Below are 24,961 nucleotides of genomic sequence, written 5' to 3' on the forward strand. Positions count from 1 at the left end.
CCAGAGCAGTACCTATTTATCTACTTGCACTTTGACGTGCTTTAGAACTGCTAGGTTGGCAGGAGCAGGGACCGAGCAACAGGAGCTCACCCTGTCGCGGGGATTCGAACCGCTGACCTTCTGATTGGCAAGTCCTAGGCTCTGTGGTTTAACCCACAGCGCCACCCATGTCCTTAAGTCAAACCTTGACTTAGCTGCTGAACCGAGTCCAAAGGACCACAGTGGTACCTCAGGTTAAGTACTTAATTCGTTCTGGAGGTCCGTTCTTAACCTGAAACTGTTCTTAACCTGAAGCACCACTTTAGCTAATGGGGCCTTCCACTGCTGCCGCGCCGCCGAAGCACAATTTCTGTTCTCATCCTGAAGCAAAGTTCTTAACCCGAGGTACTCTTTCTGGGTTAGTGGAGTCTGTAACCTGAAGCGTATGTAACCCAAGGTACCACTGTACAGCGCAATGAAGCTGGTGCAAGCTCCTCTCTTGAGCCAGTATGTTTGCCTGGTCTCAGTAAGCCATAGTTTGCACTTAGCGTGATGTACAAGCCAGGCCACTGCAAGCTGAAAACCGCTGTGGCTTTCTCAGCTGCTCCCACATGCTTACAGGCTGTGTGTCTCAGAAACAGAAGCATTTTTGGAAGTTGAACCAAACTTTTCCAAATAACTCTAGCTACAAAAGGATGGTGATGCATCCTCAATACCTACTCACCTTCCTCTTGCACTGGTGTTTTTGACAGTCTCGGATTTTGGCACACTTTGTTTCACAAAGGTATGGCTTATGGCAGGGCATCTGTTTTGTGTGCTTTCCACAGCGGCACTGCTTTTCAACTTCCTGTTAAGATACACATGGAGGAAAACTAAAGCTAGGAGTTGTATGTTCAGCATGTTAAAATTATTTCCATAGCAAAATAATGCATAGAACTCATCACAGATTAGAATTCAGGAGGGGGGAAAGTAGCATATAAAAGAATTCAATGGTGGAAATGGATAGAAGAGTCTAGCATGCTGTGTGACAAGAGGCCGGAAACAAACTCTTTCACAGGCTAGAGCTTCTGGGAATAACTAGGAATAACTAGAATCAAAAAGATGGGGCACGTCCTCATAGAAACAACAACTTAATTTGACCTGACCTCAGGAAAACTATTTACCTTCTCATCTGTTTGTATGAGCTAGGCCTAAGAAGAGACAGTAGAGAAGCAGCCAAAATGATGATACAAGCCTATACCATCAGAAAAAGGAAACTTAAGAGGTAGAGGAGCAAGCAGAGGGGCAGCAGCTACCAGTGGGCCTGCAGAAAATGGAATCTCGCAATGTCCTCTTAGAACAATCCAAGCGGATGACAGACTTTGGGAAAGTTTACCTTTACTGCCTCGGTTGTTACAATCATCAAGCTTATTCTGAAGGACACTCTTCAATGGGATTGTTTAAGGCAAGGACATTTTGAATCCTCACAACAAAAAGCAGATAAGCCTATAAAAACAGGCCACATTTAAGCATGTTCCCACACATAAATCCAAGGCAATACAGGAACTTTATCTATTCCCTAGATTTGAAGGACAGAAGCTAGGGGATGTGGTAGCTTGTTTTTTGGTTGAGGACACAAAGCAGAGGACAGCTAAAAGAAGAAACATGTCTTTATTTTCTCTGCCTCAAGGAAGCTCATTAGAGATAAAGTCCTTCAGAAGTCCTGAAATAATGGAAAGTTATTCAAAAACATGTGACCGAACTGGAAGAGAAATACTAACCTGTCTACAGATTTCACAGGGGCCTCGGTGGCAGCGCTGGGAACATCTATGAATCCCGCAGTCAAGAGCTTTGTCACAACTGTCTCCACATGTAGGCACATCCTCCGTACACGGTAAAGAAAATTCTAAGGCAAAACAAAGCAGCAAACCTTCTGTCATTTATTATACACAATTGAAAAAATGAAAGCTACATTTTTGTCTCTCGTTTCATGAAAAATAAGGCTTTACGTCAAGAAAAGGAGTTACAGTTTTTATATAATGGGCCCAATTTAATTAAGCTAGGCAGGTCTTGTGTCTAACCTCATTCTGGGCAAACTTTAAATTTAACAAAAGTCTGCTATTGTATTACTTTGACTTGTATTTGAATGCAGTTTAGATTTTAGGAAGCTTAGCTATATTGGTGAACTGGATACATGCTAGATGGGCAGAAAAGAAACGCATTCTTACTTGACTTTCCACATGGACAACTCCTTTTGCCAGATCGGGGACATTCTCCACAAGAGCCAGCATGACAAATCTGTTCACAGGCATGATAACCACAAGGCAATGTTTTGCCACACACCTGTTGGGAAAACACATACAGCACATGCAAGTGAGGAATTTAACAAAGCAACGAAATACAAAAATCCATTGGAATGCAAGAAAGAAAAAGGTGATCGCTCCCTGAATTCCATATTAATAAAAAGGAATAGGTGAACTCTTCCTGAACCATATTGTTATAAGAATTAAACATCTTTCGGAACAAAGCTTTGTTCAAGTTACATCAGCCTTATTCAGCAAGAAAAGATGACAAGCAATTACAGACTGGCCATATTCCAGCAGCATGCTAAACCACAATTTAGTGCAATGTGTATGTGTCAACCGTGAGTGTGCAAGTTCACTCTTCCTTCCTATGTGGCTGGAAGGAGTTTGGAAGCTTTTACTTAACCACAGTTTGTAGTTTCATCAGAACCAACAAACTCTGGAATAAATCAGCTTGGAGGCATGGAAGCTTCCGAACTCAAAGTTCATTGAGCCTCATCCCAGTTTCTTCTGGTCACACCAAACTATGGTTTAGTGCAGGCATGTCCAAAGTCCAGCCCGGGAGCCAAATCCAGCCCCCTGGTTGATTTAATCCACCCGCTCCCCAAGCAATTCTGAGAAATTAATCTGTTGCAGCCCCGGAGCGCCTGCTGTTTGATTTGTTCTGCCCAGGAGCCAATGCATCAATGGAGAGCTGTCCCCCCCCCCAAAGGAATAAGTCCACCAACGACTTTAATCCTTAAAAAAAGCTCTGCAACTTTGGACAAAATCCTTTTAAAAAGCTCAACAACTTTGTTCACTTCATCAAATCTGGCCCTCTTTGAAAAGGTTTGGACACCACTGGTTTAGTATGATTTTTTTAGTATGATGTTTGGCCACTAGGGTAATTTTTCTGTGACGTTACATTTTAATCACAGAGCAATGAAAGTTGGCTATTTTGCAAAAAAAATAAATGAATGATGCAGCTTTCGTATTTCACTAGTGAAGCTCTCATCATTGTAACAGCTCAGGGAGGGAACTGTAGACTGCAGATGTAAAATGCATCTCAGCTCTACAGGCAGAAAACTGCACTGTACACACAGCCCTTTGCAGAGGCAAGACTGTTCACTGCCATGGACTTTATGACCAAAATTATTTATTTAATATTCAACAAAAGGAATACAGCACAAAGATATAAACTAAAACTTTCAAACTCTCAGGGGGGGAAAGCCTACAAGGAGCCGTCCTCTTGTTTTGTAACAAGTGCGGCAAAAAGGAAAATTTCTGCAGGTGAAGCTCGCTATGCCAAGGCCGAGAGAAGCTGAATGTGCTGAAATTTCCCCGTCCTCCTTCATGTGTAACCATGCCACGAAGGAGACAACAGAAAAAGAGAGAGATGTTTATTTTCGCATTTTTATGCCCTAAAACGAGCAGGTCTAGGCCCTCAAAGGGGCTTTGAGACGTATAAATATTGGGTTACATCCAATGACGTCCCCCTGCTGACAGAAGGTTCTTTGATTCAGTGGATACTTCAGTCAGTCAGCATAACAGGGAGGGAGGTCATTTTCACTAATTCCTTTCCCCTCAGCAGCTGCAGATCACCGTCCACAACTCTTGAACAGAACTGGGTTCATGTGTGGGAAGCTGCAGAGGGGGAGGAAGATCAACAAAGAATATGATGCTTCTTCGTGTGCTGATGACGGAAGCCTCCACTGGATCAAGTAGTGCTCCGTCAACAAGAGGGCACTGCTGAATGCAACCAACTGTATTTTGTAATAACCACTGCGTCAAACGCACGCTAAACGAGGAATTATTGGGCTCTCTTGTGAAACCTTTTATTCATAGCCACTTGCATAAAATGTGGCCACAGACTCTAGTATAGAAGCTATGGCATGGATCCAGAACTGTTCTAGAAGAAGCTGAAGGTTCTTCTGGTCACAGAGGGCAGCCTCCCAATTTCTCCTTCCCAACGAAGAAGTACCCTACACCATCTGAAGTAATCCCCATTCCCTGAGGAATAGGATTTTCGAGGGGTGGGGGTGGGGTGGACAAGGAGCTATGGTGATGAGGAAGGGCCAGGAAAGCTCCAGCGCATAGCATGGATACCTTTGGGATCCACATGTAGCAGCACTTGCAACCACAGCAACACAAAGTGGCTGCTGCCTGTAATCCCAGCTGAGTTGCAAGCTGCTGGTAGGTCTGCTGCTAAACATAAAGGTAAAGAGGTAAAGAGACCCCTGACCATTAGGTCCAGTCACGAATGACTCTGGGGTTGCGGTGCTCATCTCACTTTATTGGCCGAGGGAGCCGGCGTACAGCTTCCAGGTCATGTGGCCAGCATGACTAAGTCACTTCTGGTGAACCAAAGCAGCGCATGGAAATGCCGTTTACCTTCCCGCCGGAGCGGTACCCATTTATCTACTTGCACTTTGACATGTTTTTGAACTGCTAGGTTGGCAGGAACAGGGACCGAGCAACGGGAGCTCACCCCATCCCGGGGATTCGAACTGCTGACCTTCTAATCGGCAAACCCTAGGCTCTGTGGTTTAGACCACATACAGTCATGTTAAAAAGGAAGAAGGTGCTCTTTGAACTCTGTGGTTTTACCTATCAGGACGTAATAACATCCATCTGCTCCTTAGCAGGTCTTAAAATAAGGTAAATACAACCTCTGCTGAACAACAACACATGGTGTATTACACTGCGTCATGATTTATTTAACATAAATAAAGCCAAAATGGAGAAGCCATGTGTGAAAAACTAAGCACACCCTACTGCTTCCGTAGAAATTAAGAGGCTCAGTGGGCAGACAGGTGCTGCAAAACAAATTTCCTTGCTTAATTGTATAAAGTGGGACCAAAATTGCTGTTTTTCCAAATGACGCCATTAATCCCTTATGCTTCTTCATGTTAACACATAAGATTTCTTGCTAGAAGTTGGGGCGGGGGACAGAGTCAATGCTGGTAACACCCGCCACCCTTCTTATATAATGAAACCCTATATCTGATGACAAAGAATGGCAACATTTAAGGAAACTTACCCGATCACACTGCCATACAGGACTTGCACAAAGCCTCTCTGCTACTTGCCTACCGCAGATGCAAGCTTGTTTACTGACTCTTGGACAGGGCTGGCATTCCCCTAAAGGTAAGGCAGAGTTAAATATTAGAATACAACTTGGACAGAGATTGTTTTAATTTCTTCACCCACTGAGGAGAAGGACAGGGCGCGGATGGGAGTGTTAGAAGAGGAGAGGGAGAAAACTGATCCTGTTGCCAAAAATGAGAGTCAACCTGAAGTAACATCCAACACAGAAACATCTACCTGGATGACAAGGTTTCTCACAGTTGTGCTGTCCACAAGGCAGCTTTTGCCCACAGGGCAGCTGACATGACCACTCTTTGGTACTGCATCTTCGTGGCACAGGCTTAGCCTTCTTGCAGTAGCAGGTTATTGTGACCATCTTTGGACAAGGTGGGCAAGGACCTAGAAATAAGAAAAAGAAAGGTTATCACAGATATGCTATTCCAGCACAGAACATCCGAGTTGTCGAGTCAGAATCAACAGGGACTGGGGAGACCTTGATTCGAATCCCCTCTCTGTCCTGAAATTTGCTGGTTAACTTAGGGCAGCCTAAGCCACCTCACAAAGCAATTGAGATGATGCCATGAAAAATTCATGTGCGAGATTGTATTATATTGTGTTTAGTATGTCAGCTATACAGTAAGTACTGGCTAGTATCCCAAAGTTTTCACTTATTGGCAACTTTCTAACGTGCTACCTGATGTAAAAAATCAGTTCACTCTCACATAACCATATTAGTAACCATATTACATTTTTAAATCTGCACTGTCCTAGGCTTTTAATTACAGCGATACCTTGGTTCTGGAACAGCTTAGTTCCCGAATGTTTTGGCTCACGAACACCGCAAACCTGGAAGTTGCTGTTCCGGTTTGCAAACTATTTTTGGAAGCCGAACGTCTGACGGGGCATCCACAGCTTCCGATTGGCTGCAGGAGCTTCCTGCAGCCAATCAGAAGCCACACTTGGGTTTCCAAACATTTTGGAAGTTGAATGGACTTCCAGAGCAGATTCCATTCGACTTCCAGGGTATGACTGTATAGCTTACGTACAGCTACATTAACATCACATACCTGGGTGACAAAGTAGCAGGCACCTGTGTCCACAGGGAGGCTTGAAGTCTCTTTCACATACTTGGCCACAGGAATGTGGAACTAGCCAGGGATCAAGTGGCGGGTCCTCTACCTTTCTGCAGTAGCAGTAGTAGCGAGTGGGAGTCTCTGATCGCTTGTACTCAAATCTGCACTTTGGACTGAAAGATCAGAGGAAAAATTCACGGAGACTTTGGTAAAGTTCAGCTGAAGTATACAACTTTACTGCAACCACAACAGTGATGCAGCCACAATTATGGATGCTAAATGCTGATTCAAAGCCCAATGTTTACCAACAATACAAAAAGCAACAACAAAAAACCGTGACACTGTAACATCAGCCATTAGCAACTGAAATAGATTTATTTATTTACAGGATTTTTTACAGTGCCTTTCAAAAAAGAGTTTCCAGGAAATTTACAGAGATGCATGAAAAAACATAATATTAAAAATACAGGTTCCATCCAAATGCATTCTTAAACGAATACCTCAGTCAGTAGAGCATGAGACTCTTAATCTCAGGGTCATGGGTCTGAGAGCCACGTTGTGCAAAAGATTGCTGCATAGCAGTGGCTTGGACTAGATGGCCAAGTCCAACTCTACCCTTCTATGATACCAAGTCAAAACAGCATTAAAGAGAGAAAACGGTTTAAGCAGCCCCAGAGAATAAAAGTATTTACCTGTTGCCTGTTGCCAAAAAGATACCAGCACCAGGTGAACCTCTCTGGGGAAAGAGTTCTACAGAGAAGGCACCGCAATCAAAAATACATTTTCCCTGGCTGCCGGCTGCCTCACTTAGCAGATAGTCTTAGTTCATGGAAGCTTGACATGGAAGCAAGTGTCCCTTCAGGTAGCTAGGTAGGGCTTTCAGAAGTGAAGCCCTTGAGTTGTGTTTTGCAACAGACTGGAAGCCAATGGAGTTCTTTCAAAATCTATGAGATGTTTTCCCAGCAACTGGTCCTTGTTCCTACCAGAGCAGCTCTATTCTGGACCGAAAACCTAGTTTCTACCGTCTTCAAGAGCAGTCCCATATAACAATAGTCTAACAATAAAGTTACTATCAGGGAACTGCCATCAGAGGGAAGAGGAGAGGAAAGTCGCTCCAGTGATGCAGGGGAGGGAACTAGCAAGGAGAGAGAGAGGGTTCCCACGGGGGAAAGAAATCCAGGGGACACCAGGGAGAAAGGGGAAGCCGAGAGCAAGGCAGAGGGAAGGCTCAGAGACTCTTCCAGTGAAATCAGCGGAGAGAGCACAGGACCTCCGCTTGGCACGCCCACGCTGCGCAGAAGGCTTCCACGCAGGGAATCTAGGCGGAGACTTGGAGTCAAACAACTCCTATGCTGGCGCAAATTTAGGTCCCGCCCACTGACGGATTCTGCCAGTGACTAAGACAGTCGCGTTTCAAGGGCTGTCAACCGGGGAAAGTTTTAGCTACACGGCTTGGAGCAGTTTGCAGTTTACGCACAAGCAACCCCAATTCCCATTACAGTTACCAACCCACGGATGATAGTTGTCAGGCTCTCTCTATCCCAAAGAGGTTGCCTAAGCTGGTGAAAAGCACTCTGCACCACTAAGGTCACTTGGGCCTCCAGTGATATAACAGGATGCAGAGATATCCATCCCATAGGGAGGAAGCCAAACACTATTTCTTCAAAAAATAAAAATAAACCACCCACTCAAAAGAACTGCTGTCTTGTTCAGTGTATGGACTTCCATCCATATTGTACGCAAATAAGACTTTTTGTGAAACTTCAACTAACATTATGATTTCAACTGTGCACTGAATGAAGAGGTTAGAGATCAAAATTCTCACAGGGAAATTTCACATTTCCACTCTACTGCTGCTGTGCAACTGCTTAACCCTAAGCACCACTCAAAAAAACAAAACAGGGTCACATTTGCCATTAAACAAGGCTAGAGGAGAAAAGAATTGAGGTCAAAACTCAAGGGAAGATCAAAAGGGCAGATTATACCAACCAGAGTAGCAAAGAGAAGGAAGAAATTAGGCTTTCTGTCCTCAGACATTATTTTATTTTTGGTTATGTTATGTTTCAACAGGAGCATTTCCCCAGCTTTAAAGCTGTATATACTAAAAGTTCTTGAAACAGAGAACTTTCATCTGAGCAAATGGTGTGGGATTCAACTGATTTACAATGTTTTAAGTTCACCCATTACTACTTAAACGTGTTTAACTTTAGTTGGCTGTGCTCACAGAGCAGCCAAGTCATCCGTCACGGAGATGGTATTTTTCATGCACACAACACCAACGTACCCTGGGATTGCTAAAGATACTTAAATGCAAAGGAATTTTTTCATTAAATGCAACATTAGCGCACACATTTTACAGCTGTCTGGCTCTTCTTTTAAGTACTGTTTTCCCACCACATAAAGGAGCTTTCAAAATAAAACCGTAAAAGCCTACCAAGGCCATGGATAATCCCTCTTTCCGAAATCATCATCTGTCAATGGAGAAGATATTAGAAAAAGGCTATCCTTAGCCCACTTCTGTATGCAAGGCATGTGAAATATGCAGAAACATCCAGAACAACTCCAGACCTAGAAGGCAGATAAAGATGTTTCAAAGGCCTTTCCAAGTAAACATGCTGATTTGGCGTATAAAATTCAACACACATATGCAACAATCCTCCTCTCCCACTGCCGCAAAAAAACTAAGGTGAATATTGGGTTTTATTTATTGTGCTATGTCCTGATGTAGATCTTGTTATCAGGCTGTGTAAAGCAGCATTTTATTTATTCAAAAAAAAAATTGTTAGCGTATTTACATGAATCGAATGCTCCGTTGAATCTAATGTGCACCCTAATTTTCGCAATGTAATTTGGCCAAAAAAGGTGCATATTACATTCAAATAAATACGGTATTTGAATACAGGATATGTTATAGAGTTTAAACAAATGGAGCACAGACTTATTAGTAGTTTTAAAAAAATGTGGTCAAAGCATGACAGACACAATTTCACAATTTCTGTATTTCACAACAATCCACACTATAGTTTACCAAGACCACGTGGCCATACTGACTCCTGGAGAGCATCTTGAGCCCACCGCGTTCATCAGAGTGTTGGTGCTGACCTTTAAAGCCCTAAATGGCCTCGGTCCTGTATACGTGAAGGGGCATCTCCACCCCCATCATTCAGCCTGGACGGTGAGTTCCAGCTCCAAGGGCCTTCTAGTGGTTCCCTCACTACGAGAAGTGAGGTTACAGGAACCAGGCAGAGTGCCTTGCACCTTCTGGAATGCACGCCCCCAGGTGTCAAGGAGATAAATAACTATACAACTTTTAGAAGACATCTGAAGGCAGCTCTCTATAGGGAAGTTTTAAATATTTGATGTTTTATTATGCTTTTGTATTTGTTGGAAGCTGCCCAGAGTCGCTGGGGTTACCCAGTCAGGTGGACAGGGTACAAATAATATAATTATTAATGATGATTATTATTAAGCATAGTGCAATGAAGCAGATAAGCCAAGGTTTGGCTTAGTGCGTCATCCAAACACAGGACTCTCCTCCTTAGACATTAACCAGAGGACAAACCTTGGGTACAGGCAGTGGTTAAGGAGGAAAGACCTTAACCATGATCCTAGGTTCAGACAACACACTAAGCCAATCTTGCATTGCACTAAAAAGACCAGGAGAGGAGCCTTTCTGGGAGCCAACATATTCTCACAGTCCTGGTAAGCCATAGTTTGCTTTACTGTGATGTGCAAACAAGCTCAGAGTGCAAGAAATGTAAGTATCTCTTCTCCCATCTGTCCTTCAAAGAAGTCACTCTTCCTTGGACCTGACCCCTTTCAGAGTATGCTTGTCTTGGCTAGGATCCATCCCATTCCGAGCAAGAGTGCACAAGTGAGAAAGTGCTGAAGGCCAGAGCTTGACTGATGATTTCAACACGTGGCAATTTTAGTATCAGAAGTGGTAATTTCAATTGTACCACTAGCTCTTACTGTGGTTTTTTAGGTGGGGGAGGGGGATGTGTTGATGATTCCCTAAATAAATGTAACAGGATGCAGAGAACAGGTTGGATTTCTGCAGCTGGACCCAATTCAGGCAGTCAAAGTAATAAAACAAAATTACTTTTTCATGCCCAGCCACAATACAAATGTCTGAAAAATGAGAGGCTTTTGATCACTTTCTGAAGCTATCAACATCATTTTGAAAGGAATTCCAAAGATTAAGTGACAGCGCAGTCGAAAGCATACTTCTTTATATGCCCTCTCTAACCGAAGAGCAAATACATTCCAACTAAACAGCAAATGTTGAAGAAGTGGTAATGTTACAATACTCTATAGTGTAAGATGCTTACCGCTTGGTTTCTCTTAATTGAAGCAATACATATCAAGCACGTCATTGCCCCAGACTGAAAAGCATCATTCATGTACTGCCTTGTGCGTTCCAGTTCACTTGCATCTCCATCTTTGAACAAGACAGGAAGACAATTTTGTTTTTTGTACAAAGCAGTAGTCAGTACTATTTTATCCTAATGTTAGAGGACCAGTGCCAAAGGATAAATCAAAAGCTTATTTGTGAAGCTGTTTATTTCCATGTAAAACAAAATGCCACGCTAACATTTACTGATGGTCTGAAATGGAAACCATACATGAATCAAGGCCATACCTCTCTAAACCCCAAAATATAATGACTACTAAGAGACTAATGTCTGTGGGAAGACTGTTTCGTAATCAGGGGACTATCAAAGAGTAGGTCCTTTTCAAAGTTTCAGTCACCCAAATCTCCAGTGAATCTCAACTCACAGGCTGAATGATACAGGGAGAAGGGCTCCCTCTGTTAACTAGGTCCCAAGCCATTTAGGCTTGAATTAGGCTTGGTAGTGAATAGGCAACCAGTGCAGATCTTTTAAGAACAGTGTTATATGGTCTCCTACAGCTGCTGTATTTACTGTTGCACATTACTTTTGTGACAGATTGAGCTATATTTCTGAGCATACATACATACATACTGTATGGTTCCTATAATATTAACATTCATTAATGTGTTACTACTCCAATTATAGAAATCATTATCTGAATAATGATCTCAGTGTGGTGATAGGTAGGTCTTTATAAGGCAAGGGCATGTGAAAAAAGAAATAAGAGCTTTACCAGTTTGATTTGTATAAGTGGTAAATGTCTTGGCCAATATTTTTCCATGTTTTCCTTTGATATCTTCATCTTCTTCTTCTTCAGAGGAGGAACTAAATTGATCTTCAACAAGCTTTCTAGCTGCAGCTTGGTTAGCCTTCTTAATTTCATCAAATTTTTTCTGAGAGGTTAGCTCTGTTACGGGAACAAAGTTTAAGCAGAGTTTAAAATGTGACAGCATCTTTCAGAAAAATAAATGCAACTAATAAAAAAACTGTTTAAATATCTAACCAACAAGGCAAATATTAGATGCTTTAAAAAGAAGATTTTTTTTTTTACAAAGGCCACACCCTAGCACAGTTTCGATTATCTTCTGGCATTCTTGGAAGGGGCACATGACTCTTCACAGCTGGTTTCAGTATTTTCTTGAAACACAGCCTATACTTCCCTGGTTCTTACTGCATAAGCAATGTATACAAGCTCATTTACACCTGCACTTCTGTTGCAAAGGTGAAGAAGGCATACAATGGCTTGTATCTAAGGGCCCAAACTTATAGTTACACATAAACGTGCATAATCAAACCCTTAACAACTTTCAGAAGGGGCCATTTTGGAGCAAAGCAGCAGTGGAAGGGAATGCCTAAGTCTTCATACATCCATTGGCTGCATCTCTACTCCAAACAGCTGTTTCTATTCTCCGGTGTGGGGATTCCACATCCATACATTTAAAGGTCATTGCTTCCCCCCAATAATTTTGGGAACTGTAGTTTTAAGGGTGCTGGGACTTCTAGCTTTGTGAGGGGTAAACTACAGTTCCAGGCTTCTTTTGGGGGAAGTCAATGAACGTCATGTAAGCATATTTGCATAAAATACTTGTCTAGTTTTCAAATACGTTCAGCGATGTCAAGCACAGCAACAATATTGCAAATGACCTAAATGTTCAATAATTACAGCAACAGCCACACAAATCAGGCGTGCTCCCAGTTCTCAGCTCCAATGTATCAAATAACTGAGCAGGCTTTGGGAAACCGATTGCTTTTAGTGAAGGGCTGGTGCCGTTTTATTGTAATTATGTTTTTAATGCATTTTATATTTGCCTTAATTCTACCAATGCTTAATTGGCCATTGTTTTTAATGATTTCCCACCCAACAGTTTTCAACTGCTCTTCTTGTAAGCTTCCTTCAGTCCCTGTTAGGGAGAAAGGCAGGGTATAAAACATTAACCTTAATACGGATCAAAACAAGCGTGAACTGTACATGTTAAGAACTTAAGAGAATCCGCCTTAAATAAAAATGGTCCCTATTATGAACTGGTTTGTATCTCAATGAAGATATAGATATATAGATATATATATATATATACTTCGAACAAGATTTCAGCTTCTGCTCAGGGCGATTAGAAGCTATGCAAGGGTGTATGGAAGCCTCCTCTCCCACCATACCAAGAAGCCTTTTTTGAAATATATATATATATATATATATATATATATATATGCTTTCGTAGATTTTCACGGGTACAGGAATGCAGGTTTTGGTGTCTTCGGGTGTCTTCCCGTGTAAGAGTTGGGGTGTCTGGGCGACGTTTCGACGAGGTCTCACTCGTCATCTTCAGGCTGGTGCTTTCGGCTTCTTGTTACTGGAACAGAGCAGAATCTGGTGTTTGAGTTCCTATAAATACTGTTGAGGGGTGTGGTGTATAGCCTCCAACGTTCTGGGCAGAGAGGAAGTTCCTAGATTAGTGTGCCTTTTCTTCTTTTGTTCCTTAATTACTTGAGGGATATCTTGAGTGATTTCATGAGTGATATTCTGAATACCACTGGGTGGGTCATTAAGTGTAGATTAGTTGCTAAAGCTTTCGTGTCTTGACCTCTTGAGCTTGTGAAGAGTTTTTCTGAGAAGATGGCTGTGCTGCATTTAGTTGTGCTCTGGCTTGGCTTCGTGTATAGGGGCGAGCTGTGGTTTTGTGCCTTGTGCCAGCCAGATCTGTGTATATATCTGACAACAACCAACTCCCCTTTCTTGACGTCCTAATCTACAAAAAACCTGATGGCTCCCTAGGACACACTATCTACCGGAAAAAAACACACACCAACCGCTACTTACATGCACAATCACACCACCACCCTGCACAAATAAACTCCGTAGCCAAGACTCTCATCTCCAGAACCAAACGCCTGGCTGACAAAGACCACTTGACAACTGAGTTACAGAATCTCTCAAATGTGTTAATCGCCAATGGATACCAGAAAAACAGGGTTACGAAGCTAATCCAAAAAGAAACACCCCCCAAAAACCAAGACACAGAAGAAAACAATGGCATGGCCCTCCTTCCTTATATCAAGGGCACTACAGACAAAATCAGCAAAATCCTCCATAAACACAATATCAAAACAGCCTTCTGCACCAACCAAAAAATAGCCAATATCCTCAGAAACCCAAAAGACAAAATCCAGCTGGAAAACCAAGGGGTCTATGAAATACCCTGCAAAGTCTGCCCAGCCACGTACATTGGACAAACAAACAGACGAATAAATGCACGTATCGCAGAACACAAGAATGCCGTCAAAAAAGAAGAAAAAACTTCCTCTCTTTTCCAACACATGAAAGAAACAGGACACGAAATTAATTTTGCAGATTCCAAATTGCTCTTTAACATGGAACATCACCACAAGAGAATAATCATGGAAGCCATCGAGATAGAGAAACACCCTCACAACATGAACAAGCGTGACGACACGTCCCGCCTGCCAGACATCTGGAAATTAGCCCTCCCCACAAAAACCGACACCAGAACCAGAGGCACACAGAACGCCGTCACCAATCAACCACACCAGACCCAAACCCAGACCCTCTCCACAGACATATTACAGACTCCATCCAGTAGCCAAACTATAGTGGCACCTCCGGATGCTGCACCCCCCTGCAATCCCTACACAGATCTGGCTGGCACAAGGCACAAAATTACAGCTCGCCCCTATACACGAAGCCAAGCCAGAGCACAACTAAATGCAGCACAGCCATCTTCTCAGAAAAACTCTTCACAAGCTCAAGAGGTCAAGACACGAAAGCTTTAGCAACTAATCTACACTTAATGACCCACCCAGTGGTATTCAGAATATCACTCATGAAATCACTCAAGATATCCCTCAAGTAATTAAGGAACAAAAGAAGAAAAGGCACACTAATCTAGGAACTTCCTCTCTGCCCAGAACGTTGGAGGCTATACACCACACCCCTCAACAGTATTTATAGGAACTCAAACACCAGATTCTGCTCTGTTCCAGTAACAAGAAGCCGAAAGCACCAGCCTGAAGATGACGAGTGAGACCTCGTCGAAACGTCGCCCAGACACCCCAACTCTTACACGGGAAGACACCCGAAGACACCAAAACCTGCATATATATATATATATATACACACACACACATACATACACACACACATACACACACACACATATAAACACAGTGTAAAATAATAAATTAAATGCACTCATTCTTGAAGCAGCTGCAGGGAGCTGCATTCTTGCTCTCCCTTCAATACATTTTATTTTATTTAAAAAAACACCTCCTCATGCCTTTCCTATTTCACCTGGGCCCCAAGTGGAGTATGAGGGGCTTCCCCCCCCCCTACGGTAGGTGTTTGAGGTTGTGAAAATACTCACCGCGGGCTCCTGAGGTGTTATTACTACAAGCCCCAGCGGCCGGGGAGGCGCCTCCCCTTCCCCTTCCCCGGCCGCCAGGTCCGCTGCCTGCAGGGACCCCGCCGGCTCCGGCTCTCCCCCTTCCCCGGCCCCGGCCGCCCTGGCGCCAAGCCGCCTCCATCCTTCTTCCTCCACCTCCTCCCTCCCCGCCACAAGGCCCGTCGCTCGTTCGGAGCCGGGACGGAGCAGCCCGTCGCCGCCCGCCCGCCCGCCCGCTTCCAGAGGATGAGGCGCAGCAGCTGGGAGGATCCAGGTGTAGCCGACGTAGCGCTTCCTCGGCAGTTCACGGCGTGCCGGCGCCTAAACTACAACTCCCGGCATCCCTCGCGGCAGAGAATCGGAAGTGGGAAGGGCAACCACCGGAACCGTGGTGTGGCAGGACTCCGCCCCCCCCCTCTTTCTGTGCGGCGCATAAAGAACCGACGGCCTCCGAAGTGACCCACGGAGTACAGCACCCAGAATGCATCAGGAGCGCCGTCGAGCGCTTTCGTTTTGCGCAATTATATATATATATAATTTATAATTATACATATAGTAATATATTTTAATTTAATATTATTATTATTCCACGCCCATCTTGTATTTAGACCCCGCCTGTTTCCCCTCGACAGGGAACTGTGAAAGGTCTCATTCGCCCGGGCTCAGATATTTCAGTGTTTTTCCTGCAGGGTCACTTTGATCTGCACAAATTTAATACATAATAAAAGTATTTTTCCACAACCAGGCGTTTGGCTGATTAATATTCTATAGTTTTTAAAATGTGTGTGTGGGAGGGGGAAGTTATTGGTTTGTTTTTTATGAAGGGCAAGAGGCAAATTATTATTATTATTATTATTATGTGGCCATTAGTTATTACACCTAAGTTTTGTTCCAGATTTGCTCAGCGAAATGTTACTGGGAGTTTATGCTCTCTGGACTCCCCAGCCCACCCCTCTGGTTTGTGTTACTTAGCAAAACCACTTGACATTAATCACATTGAGACAATCAATATGCATGTCGGGCTTCTTCAGAATAAAAAAAGTCCCATTTCAAAAGAAGTTGAAAAGCAACATGCAGAGGGAAAGGTTTTGAGGAAAGTTGAAAAAAAACTTTTTTAGGTGTGCATACACATACTTCAAAAGTGCTGTTTTCAGATTTCAGCCGTCTCTCCCAAGGACTGAAAAAAGCAAGCAAATCCCTCAAGCCCCATTTTTAAAATCAGGTGACCTAATCCAGACTGTAGCTAAACTGATATTTGCTTCTCTAAACACAAAATGCCAGTGTACTACAAAGAATAAACACTAATTGTTGCAGTACAAGTTCTTTTTTCTGTGTAAACCAAGAGTTAATAATTTTTTCCTCCTATTTTTGGGATGCCTAGATAGACCAGCGAGAGCACAAATATTAAATATCCACAACATGTTTTGCCAAAACAGAACTGAGACATGGAATGTGCTCATCAAGAGGTTGCAGAACACTAAGGGCTGCTGAGAGATTACATCACCTCCCTGCATCAAGGTCACCTACCAAGAGAAGATCAGCCTGGTCCAAACTACTGACCAGAGGGACCCCGGAAGCATTGGCACCTACACAGCTTCCCAACCACAGTCCAAGGAAAGAACAGGGTAAAAAAAGCCACATGACCTTTATATGAATTTCCAGATCAAGACTGCTGAATGGAAAGCCTTGCTTTATTAGCAGACTGACAGAACAGTGCTGCATTCTGAAATGCACATGTTCCAAAATATACCTCTTCCTGCTGTCATTTACAAACTGATGTTTTTCTTCCACCTTATCCATTTTTTACGGAGTCAGTCTTGCTACCTTTGGGCAGGGCTTATGCCTTTATTTTAATATCTACTGTACCTAGTCACCATAGGCAGTCTAGAAATAATTTAGCTATATGTTTAAAACTGTTGATAATCACAGAATATGAGGTATTTGGGTAAGAATTTACAGCTGCATCTCAAGAAACCCCTTTAGGCACACGATCCTCAGAGGTTATTTGTAGCCAGTCAATACAAACGGCAAAATTTTTCACAAGGATTTAATTAAATATTTTATTAAACAATGTGGAATTTTATCGCATCACATTCTCCCGATAACTTGTAACTGACTGTTTATAATTACTGCTAATCTTCTGGGCTGTTGCTAAAAAACAAAGACGTTCTATCAGAGGTGACTTTGTTCTGAGTGGAAAGTGCAACAAACTTATCATCTGTAAATCAAAATGACTGCTGAGGAGTCCAGCCAACTATCTTGATACTAGGTGCATTGTACAGGGCACAATATAAAATGTAATCATGCAATACAACTGTACAAAATGATTCCTGTTCAAATTAACCTAAAATTTGATCCATTAGGATTTTAGCATATTTATCATCTAGATCAAGTGATATTTTCTGAAGTCACACATATCAGATAAAATGTAAATTATTGAAAATACCCTTCATGCTTGGCTTAAAAAGAAAATCAGTCAAGATTAACAGATTCCATGTTCAATGAAGCCTCCTTATTTTGTCTTTTATTAGACTCTTTATTACAGATTCGGCAGTGCTTACAATACCTACAATTCTACTCTTTTCATTCTTCAGTTTCTTCTAAATTTGATAAATCAAAATCCATAGGCGCTTTCATGATGCTCTCAACTTGTGTTAGCCTTATTTTCAGTTTTTGCTGTGCAGCACCATATTCAGCCAGAAGTCTGGCAAACCTTGTTTGTAAACAGTCAAGCATTACTTCTATTTGGTTGACCTTTTCCTCGATATCTTCAGGATCTCTTCCTGCGTTTGCAACATCTAAATCCAGCAGTCCATCTTTCATAAGGACTTGCTTTCCCTTCTCTTCCAGCAAGGCCTTTGCATCTGGGTATTCTGTTAAAGCCTCCATTAGGTCATCTTTAGACAGACAAAACAAATCTGAATAACCAATGCTTCTAATGTTAGCTGTTCTCCGATTTCCAGCTTTGCTACCTTTAATGTTAAGAATGCTAATCTCCCCAAAGTAGCTGCCATCACTTAGGACCACATATTGAGTAACTCCATCATCAGCAACCACTGCAAGTTTCCCTTCTTTGATGATGTACATTTCTCGCCCAATGTCACCTTTCCGACAGATATAATCTCCAGGGCTGTAGACCTGAGGCTGTAGTTTTAAGACTAGCTCAACCAGTAAGCCAGCTTCACAATCTGCAAAAATCTGGACTTTCTTTAAAGTTTCCAGATGAACATTGATGGCAATTTCTGCTCGTAATTTATCTGGGAGATACTTTAAGACTTTTCTTTCATCTACTGCCTTCTTATTTGTCCACAAATAATCAAACCACTTGATAACTCTGTTTTCTAAGTCTTTGCTCACATTCCGAAACTGCATGTACTGTTTTATAGCATCAATCCTTGCTTGAAATTCTTCCCTGGCAGCATTCATGTTGGAGATCATAGAACCAATATTACCAACAATGGTAGCAAAAATTAATATACCAACTAAGAAGTCAACAACGACAAAGAAATACTCAGCATCTTTCACAGGAGGTGGTGTTTCACCAATAGTTGTCAAGGTCAGTGTTGACCAGTAAAGGCTGTAAAGATACTTTCTAGCCAGCCGGCCAAATTCAGGATGGCTAATATTGGGATAGACCCATGTGTCTGTTCCAAAGCCTATGGCTTTGGAGATTGAAAAATACATACATGCATTCCAGTGGATAATAATTATAATATACATGACAAGATTTGAAATTCTGAATATATTTGGGTAACTTGTTCTTGTTTCTGTTTGCTGGAAGAATTCAAACATACGTGATATTCTAAGTAATCTGTTTATTCGTATTTCTGGGTAGTTCAAGCCTAACCTGAAGTAAAGTAGATCAGTTGGAATGATGGAAAGTACATCTAATTTAAATTGTACAGTTCCCTTATATTTTTTCTTGAGTTTAAGTTCTTCTTTCACCAACAAACCTTGTTCCAGGTAACCTAAAATAAAATGCAGAAATAACTTTGTGATACAATTTTGTTTTATTTTTACTGACATGGCAAAGGACAAATATATATGATAATTTAGTAACTCCTTGGTAAACCAGTTAACTGTATTATCCTGCTAAGTGCTGAGAATTTTATCATACAGTATTTCAAGCTCCACACCAAATCAGGAATCTAGAAGCAGGTAAATGACAGAATTTGCTAAATGGACACCTGTATTCACCCACCCCCCAATGTTTTCATAATACTGTGAACTCCAATGGAACCATAACTGGGTGAAAATTCTGAACTATTCTGTTTTTCCTGTCACCAATACTACAGTGGTACCTTGGGTTACAGATGCTTCAGGTTACAGATGCTTCAGGTTACAAACTCCGCTAACCCAGAAATAGTCTCTCGGGTTAAGAACTTTGCTTCAGGATGAGAACAGAAATTGCATGGTGGCAGTGCAGTGGCAGTGGGAGACCCCATTAGCTAAAGTGGTACCTCAGGTTAAGAACAGTTTCAAGTTAAGAACGGACCTCCAGGACGTTTTAAGTTCTTAACCCGAGGTACCACTGTATCAATGGGACGTGGGTGGCGCTGTGGGTTAAAGCACAGAGCCTAGGACTTGCCGATCAGAAGGTCGGCGGTTTGAATCCCCGCGACGGGGTGAGCTCCCGTTGCTCAGTTCCTGCTCCTGCCAACCTAGCAGTTCGAAAGCACGTCAAAGTGCAAGTAGATAAATAGGTACCGCTCCGGCGGGAAGGTAAACGGCGTTTCCATGTGCCGCTCTGGTTTGCCAGAAGCAGCTTAGTCATGCTGGCCACATGACCTGGAAGCTGTACGCCGGCTCCCTCAGCCAATAAAGTGAGATGAGCGCTGCAACCCCAGAGTCGGCCATGACTGGACCTAATGGTCAGGGATCCCTTTACCACTATATCAAGGTGTGCAGAATAATTGCTTAGGAGATGAGATGGCAAACTTAGTGCCCCTTCGTTTATCTTTACAAACATTCTGAGGACGGTCAAGCAGAAGAAAGGAGCTGGTTCAAATGGAATGCTCCTGGTCCAACCCTGCAGTAGATGGAACAGGAAGTAGTGACAAGTTCAAGTGCTCTACCCCTCCTCTCCTCACTTCTCCAGATGGCAGAAGAAACTCATTGGGTTTGGAAAACCTCACAGTTTTTCCATGACACGCAGATCACGAAATTGTGGGCACTGCTTGATTACTCGTTTATTGAGAGTTCATCCTGCTCATCAAAGCATGTGTTATCCCACACTTTCCAGTGCATGTTTGCTCCATCACTTCCCTAATCAGAAGAAAACCAATGCTTTTGGGAAAGCGGGGTTATTGTGCAATCAAGTATAACGGTGCAACCCAAATTCACCAGTATGTGATGGAATCCACCCAAATCCAAACCTCATTCAGCTGTCCGGTGGCTGCTGCTGTGCTTGAGTCTGGCAGAGGGGAACCGAGCTTTTAAAATAGTGTTTTACATTGGGTTGCCACATCCATGACTGGGCTGAACAGGTTTAGGATCCAACCTAAATCCCACCCCCAGCCGGTGCTGCCCGTCCCACACCCCTGGAATCTCCTGTTTTTGAACGTAATCCAGCCTCAGCTCAGCAAGCTTTGGTTCAGCCAGGTGAGTCAGGATGTGCAAGTTATACTAGCCTATCTTCAGCTGAGCTAATGTTGGTGACCAACCACTGGCTGAGCCAGGAATCAGCTGGCTGAGCTGGAGATCTCCCGCATTCTAAGCAGCTGCTGTTAAGAATTTACTTGGCCTGCTTGATTTTATTTGATTCTTACATTTCACCTTTGGTGGTTTAAACTATTGTTTGACCACACAGTCATTTTAATCACTTAAGCCTTAAAAGCAGACTATACATTTTCTAAAATAAATAAGGTGGTACTCCTATCCTGCCTTAATACGCATTGTCACTTATTAATGAGAGCAACCAAAACATCATTGTTCCAATAAATGCTATATAAAGGGTCTGGTGACTTCTGTTTCAGTGTATCTGAAGAAGTGTGCATGCACATGAAAGTTCATACCAATAACAAACTTAGTGGGTCTCTAAGGTGCTACTGGAAGGATTTTTTTTTTATTTTGTTTCGACTATGGCAGACCAACACAGCTACCTGCCTGTATCTAGAACTATATAAAGAGACCGCCTTGAATTGGCTGGATAAGGCAATGTGGGATGTTACTATCAGAATATGATACATCAGTTCTGGTGGTGAAATAGGTGACTTTTTAAGATGGGCCATTTTCCACATAGACACTTTCAATGTCCTGCACAACCCTCCCTAAAGAAAGCTTACTAGGTTACCTTGTCTTTGCTATTCATTTTAACAAGGTAGTATAACATAAAAAGTTACTGACCATATGATTTATCAGAGCATACCCTTACCTGTCCTTGTACGTACAAACATGTCAGCAACATAGAGAATGTCTGATATATAGTCAAAAATGAACCACATCTCTAGATGGTTGCTTTGAAGTTCATCAAAGCAGGCTCTGAGTAAGAAAGGAAACAGAATTTCAAAATTTAGAATTTGAAAGTAAGCATTTTGGCAATGCAGGTCTTAAACTAGGGATAATGAACCTGTGCCGTCCCTCACCCCAATGTTGTTGAATTGCAACTTTCAAAATTCCCCAGCCAGCATGGCCCAGCATAAGGGATGATGGAAACTGTTGGCCAACAACATCTGGAGGGCCACAGTTTCCCTACCTCTGTCCTACACAAAAGAACAAAGGGCATTCGGGTGATCTATAGAAATCTACTTCCATCAGTGTTAGACAATTCAATGGGACTGAGGGAAGACTCTCAGTTTATATTTCCCATGATTTGTACACAATGAGTGACCTTTTTACTTCACTCTTGTCCGGTGTTAAGTGCTTGTATATATTCCACTACAAACCCATACCATGCCAATGCAAAAGAACACTTTCCCAAAGTTTACGATGTTTTGCTCATTTGTGGTCTGAGCTTCTAGGGGAAATGGCAAAATGCAGCCAAAAATCAAATGAATCCCAACATTGGTTAAAGTATCTGTGAGAACTAGTTGAAGCGTATTCTTTGTATCTTGATCTGCTTGCTCATCAGGTTTAAAATAACCAGATTATGATATGTTGATGGAATGGATGACAGAGCAATCGCATCATCTTTTCGCCGTCCGCCTGGCTCAAATCAAAATTCTCTCATCCCATATGCAGCTGAGGCGAAATCAAATTTAGGGCAACACTCATTACACAAAGAAGCTCTGCATCTAAATTTATCACAATATGGTTCAGCAAATCATCAACATTTGTATACATTTTCCGAATGTCCAAAGCTCTTTGCTTACATTATATCTGCAATCATTACAGACAAGTAAGCACTGCTTTCTCCACACTGCAATAAGTGAGGGGAGAAATGGCACCGATGTTTATTGTGGCCTGCCTAAGTTTCAAGTCGGATGTAACATTTTGAGCTGAGGACTTCCTTGTTCACAGCTCAGATTAGCCAAGCACATTAGTTAGCTGCTGAACCATCTAATGGGTTTCCCCTTTAGACACTGCAGAATTGTTTTACTGTTGAAAGGGTCTTGCTTCCTTTCATTTCTCCGTTTAAGATAAAGCAAAATACCTAATATAGATCAATACGCAGCAGTGCTGTGTCGTTTTAAAGTACCTAGCAATGATCATTATCCAATTGTACATGACAGGCAGAGTGATGCAAAACAGCCAGTTGTAATACAAGTTTCCCGAGGGATCAATAACAAATACCTCTTTCTTCTCCCTAAACAGCAAGCAGAAGGAAATTAATATATTAAGAAGCAAGCGGTACATAACAGCCATAATAAATGAAAGCCAACAGCATTTTCCTATTGATTTTAAGGAGTTTACTGAAACATATGCTGCAGTCTAGTACACACTTCTCTGAGAGTAAATGCCATCAAACCTAATCGGACTTACTCCTCAGTAGACGGGCATAACTACACTATTAAAAAGTACTTAACTTTGGATGGATCATCATGCTTTCTCTAAATCAGGGGTGGCAAATCTTTTTCAGACCAACGGTCAGATTGTTTAGTGGGCAAATGTCTTGAGCTGTCTGGATGCAGAGGAATGGTGAGGGGGCACCAGCTGGTGAACCCCCAGAGAAAGCAGGCGCAGAGCCAGGGGATTGGTGGTGGGACAACGATGCCTTGTCAGAGGGAGAAGAGGGAGCAGACTGGGAGGAGGAGGTGCTGGAAGCTAAAGAGGCAACAGGGTCAAGTGAAAATAGTATGGTGACTTCCTACGGTAGCCCATAAGCTTGCCATTGGCCTAACCCACATGTTCCTGGATACAAGGGGAGCTGACACATTTCCTTCCAGATGTTGTGAACTACAAGTCTCATCAGTTCCAACCAGTATGACCAACAGTCATGGATGATGGGCGTTGTAGTCCACAGCATCTGAAGGGTACCCTATTGGCTACCTATGCTATATAGTAGTGTCACTAGTACACTGTGAGGCTCAGCCAAGTGAAAATTATAACGTATTTTCAGCCCTGAAAAACACTTACTCCTCTTCCTTATTTTTCTTCTCAGCTTTATCTTTCTGTCTCTCTTGGCTGTCCTTATTTTCCTTGGCCACTGTGTCCTTTTCTTTTTCCTTTTCGCCATCAGATTTGCTGAAAGATTGATGGAAATTATATGACTTTTACAATAAAAGTAGAACCATCCCTTCAGAAAAGTCTTATTACATATCACAGTGCATATTTAATTCTTTTATGGTTTTTTCCCGTTTCATTGTACCAAAGAAACACCTTTACAATCAATTGTGGAATACATTTTAAAAACTGATATTGCCACTATTATTGTAACGGGGGGAGGGGAAATAGGTGCATTGTTGGCATATAGGAGATTTGCTGCTGCAACCATATTAAAAAGTAACATTTATTTTTTGGCTGGGTGGAGTGTGGGGAGACAACAAAACTATCAGGCTCACCTAGTTCCCATGTAGGTTTCAGTTTATACTCAACGATGGCCAATTTCTCAACATTAAAAAATATATAATATTTAGCCATTCTTTAGATCTGTCTCCAGGTGTTTCACTTGGCATTCTCTTGGCCTAGTAAAGACATTTCTTGTTACACTCTGATGAGTTCCACTATACTAACCAGCAATAATGGCTGAAGCAAATGGGCAAGGTATTTGTAAATTTGTAAATGTATTTGTAAATACAAATGCTATTCCTCCCTCAAGACTGGTGTTACCAGCAAATGAGGACAAGATTTGCTCCTTCTGTAGGCAGGTGTCATGTATACGGTTCTCCCAATGGTCTCTTTCAACCTATGGCAAATTATACTGTACAGTGGTACCTCGGGTTAAGTATTTAATTCGTTCTGAAGGTCTGTTCTTAAGCTGAAACTGTTCTTAACCTGAAGCACCACTTTAGCTAATGGGGTCTCTTGCTGCTGCTGCGCCGCCGCTGCATGATTTCTGTTCTCATCCTGAAGCAAAGTTCTTAACCTGAAGCACTATTTCTGGGTTGGCGGAGTCTATAACCTGAAGCGTATGTAACCTGAAGCGTATGTAACCCAAGGTACCACTGTACTAAGAAAGTTGTGATACTCTGCATATTTACCTGGTAATAATTGGTCCCATTGAATGTAACCCGAGGTACCACTGTACTGTACTCTATAAAGCAGCAGTCGGCAGCATTTATCCAGCTGTCCTGCAGATGGCAGCAAGGTCTCAGCTGTTTTTAACAACTAGTGCTCTGCACTGGTATAAAAATTAAAAACACCTTCCATCTACGCAGCTATGCGAAAAAGCAAAG

The 24,961-nt window shown here is 42.4% G+C and overlaps 1 protein-coding gene across 5 annotated transcripts in view; it reads right to left on the minus strand.

Annotated features, from left to right (window-relative positions):
- Window positions 1-24,961, minus strand: part of NFXL1 (nuclear transcription factor, X-box binding like 1) — a 73,283-nt gene that overhangs the window by 40,420 nt on the left and 7,902 nt on the right. For 3 of the 5 annotated variants that reach the window (XM_082238099.1, XM_082238100.1, XM_082238098.1), the window contains exons 4-15: window positions 23,703-23,810; window positions 22,780-22,932; window positions 21,562-21,668; window positions 11,528-11,701; window positions 10,732-10,841; window positions 8,835-8,968; window positions 6,395-6,573; window positions 5,565-5,726; window positions 5,281-5,381; window positions 2,187-2,301; window positions 1,740-1,864; window positions 704-826 (exon numbers count right to left, since the gene is read on the minus strand). In XM_082238099.1, coding sequence (XP_082094225.1) covers window positions 704-826; window positions 1,740-1,864; window positions 2,187-2,301; window positions 5,281-5,381; window positions 5,565-5,726; window positions 6,395-6,573; window positions 8,835-8,968; window positions 10,732-10,841; window positions 11,528-11,701; window positions 21,562-21,668; window positions 22,780-22,932; window positions 23,703-23,810 — 1,591 coding nt within the window. Of the gene's footprint in view, window positions 1-703; window positions 827-1,739; window positions 1,865-2,186; window positions 2,302-5,280; window positions 5,382-5,564; window positions 5,727-6,394; window positions 6,574-8,834; window positions 8,969-10,731; window positions 10,842-11,527; window positions 11,702-15,170; window positions 15,523-21,561; window positions 21,669-22,779; window positions 22,933-23,702; window positions 23,811-24,961 lie in introns of those variants that run through there. The other 2 variants (XM_082238101.1, XM_082238102.1) reach the window with 2 other exon arrangements.

This window comes from Podarcis vaucheri (genome assembly GCF_965113315.1).
Source record: "Podarcis vaucheri genome assembly, chromosome: 9".
Classification (NCBI taxonomy): domain Eukaryota; kingdom Metazoa; phylum Chordata; class Lepidosauria; order Squamata; family Lacertidae; genus Podarcis; species Podarcis vaucheri.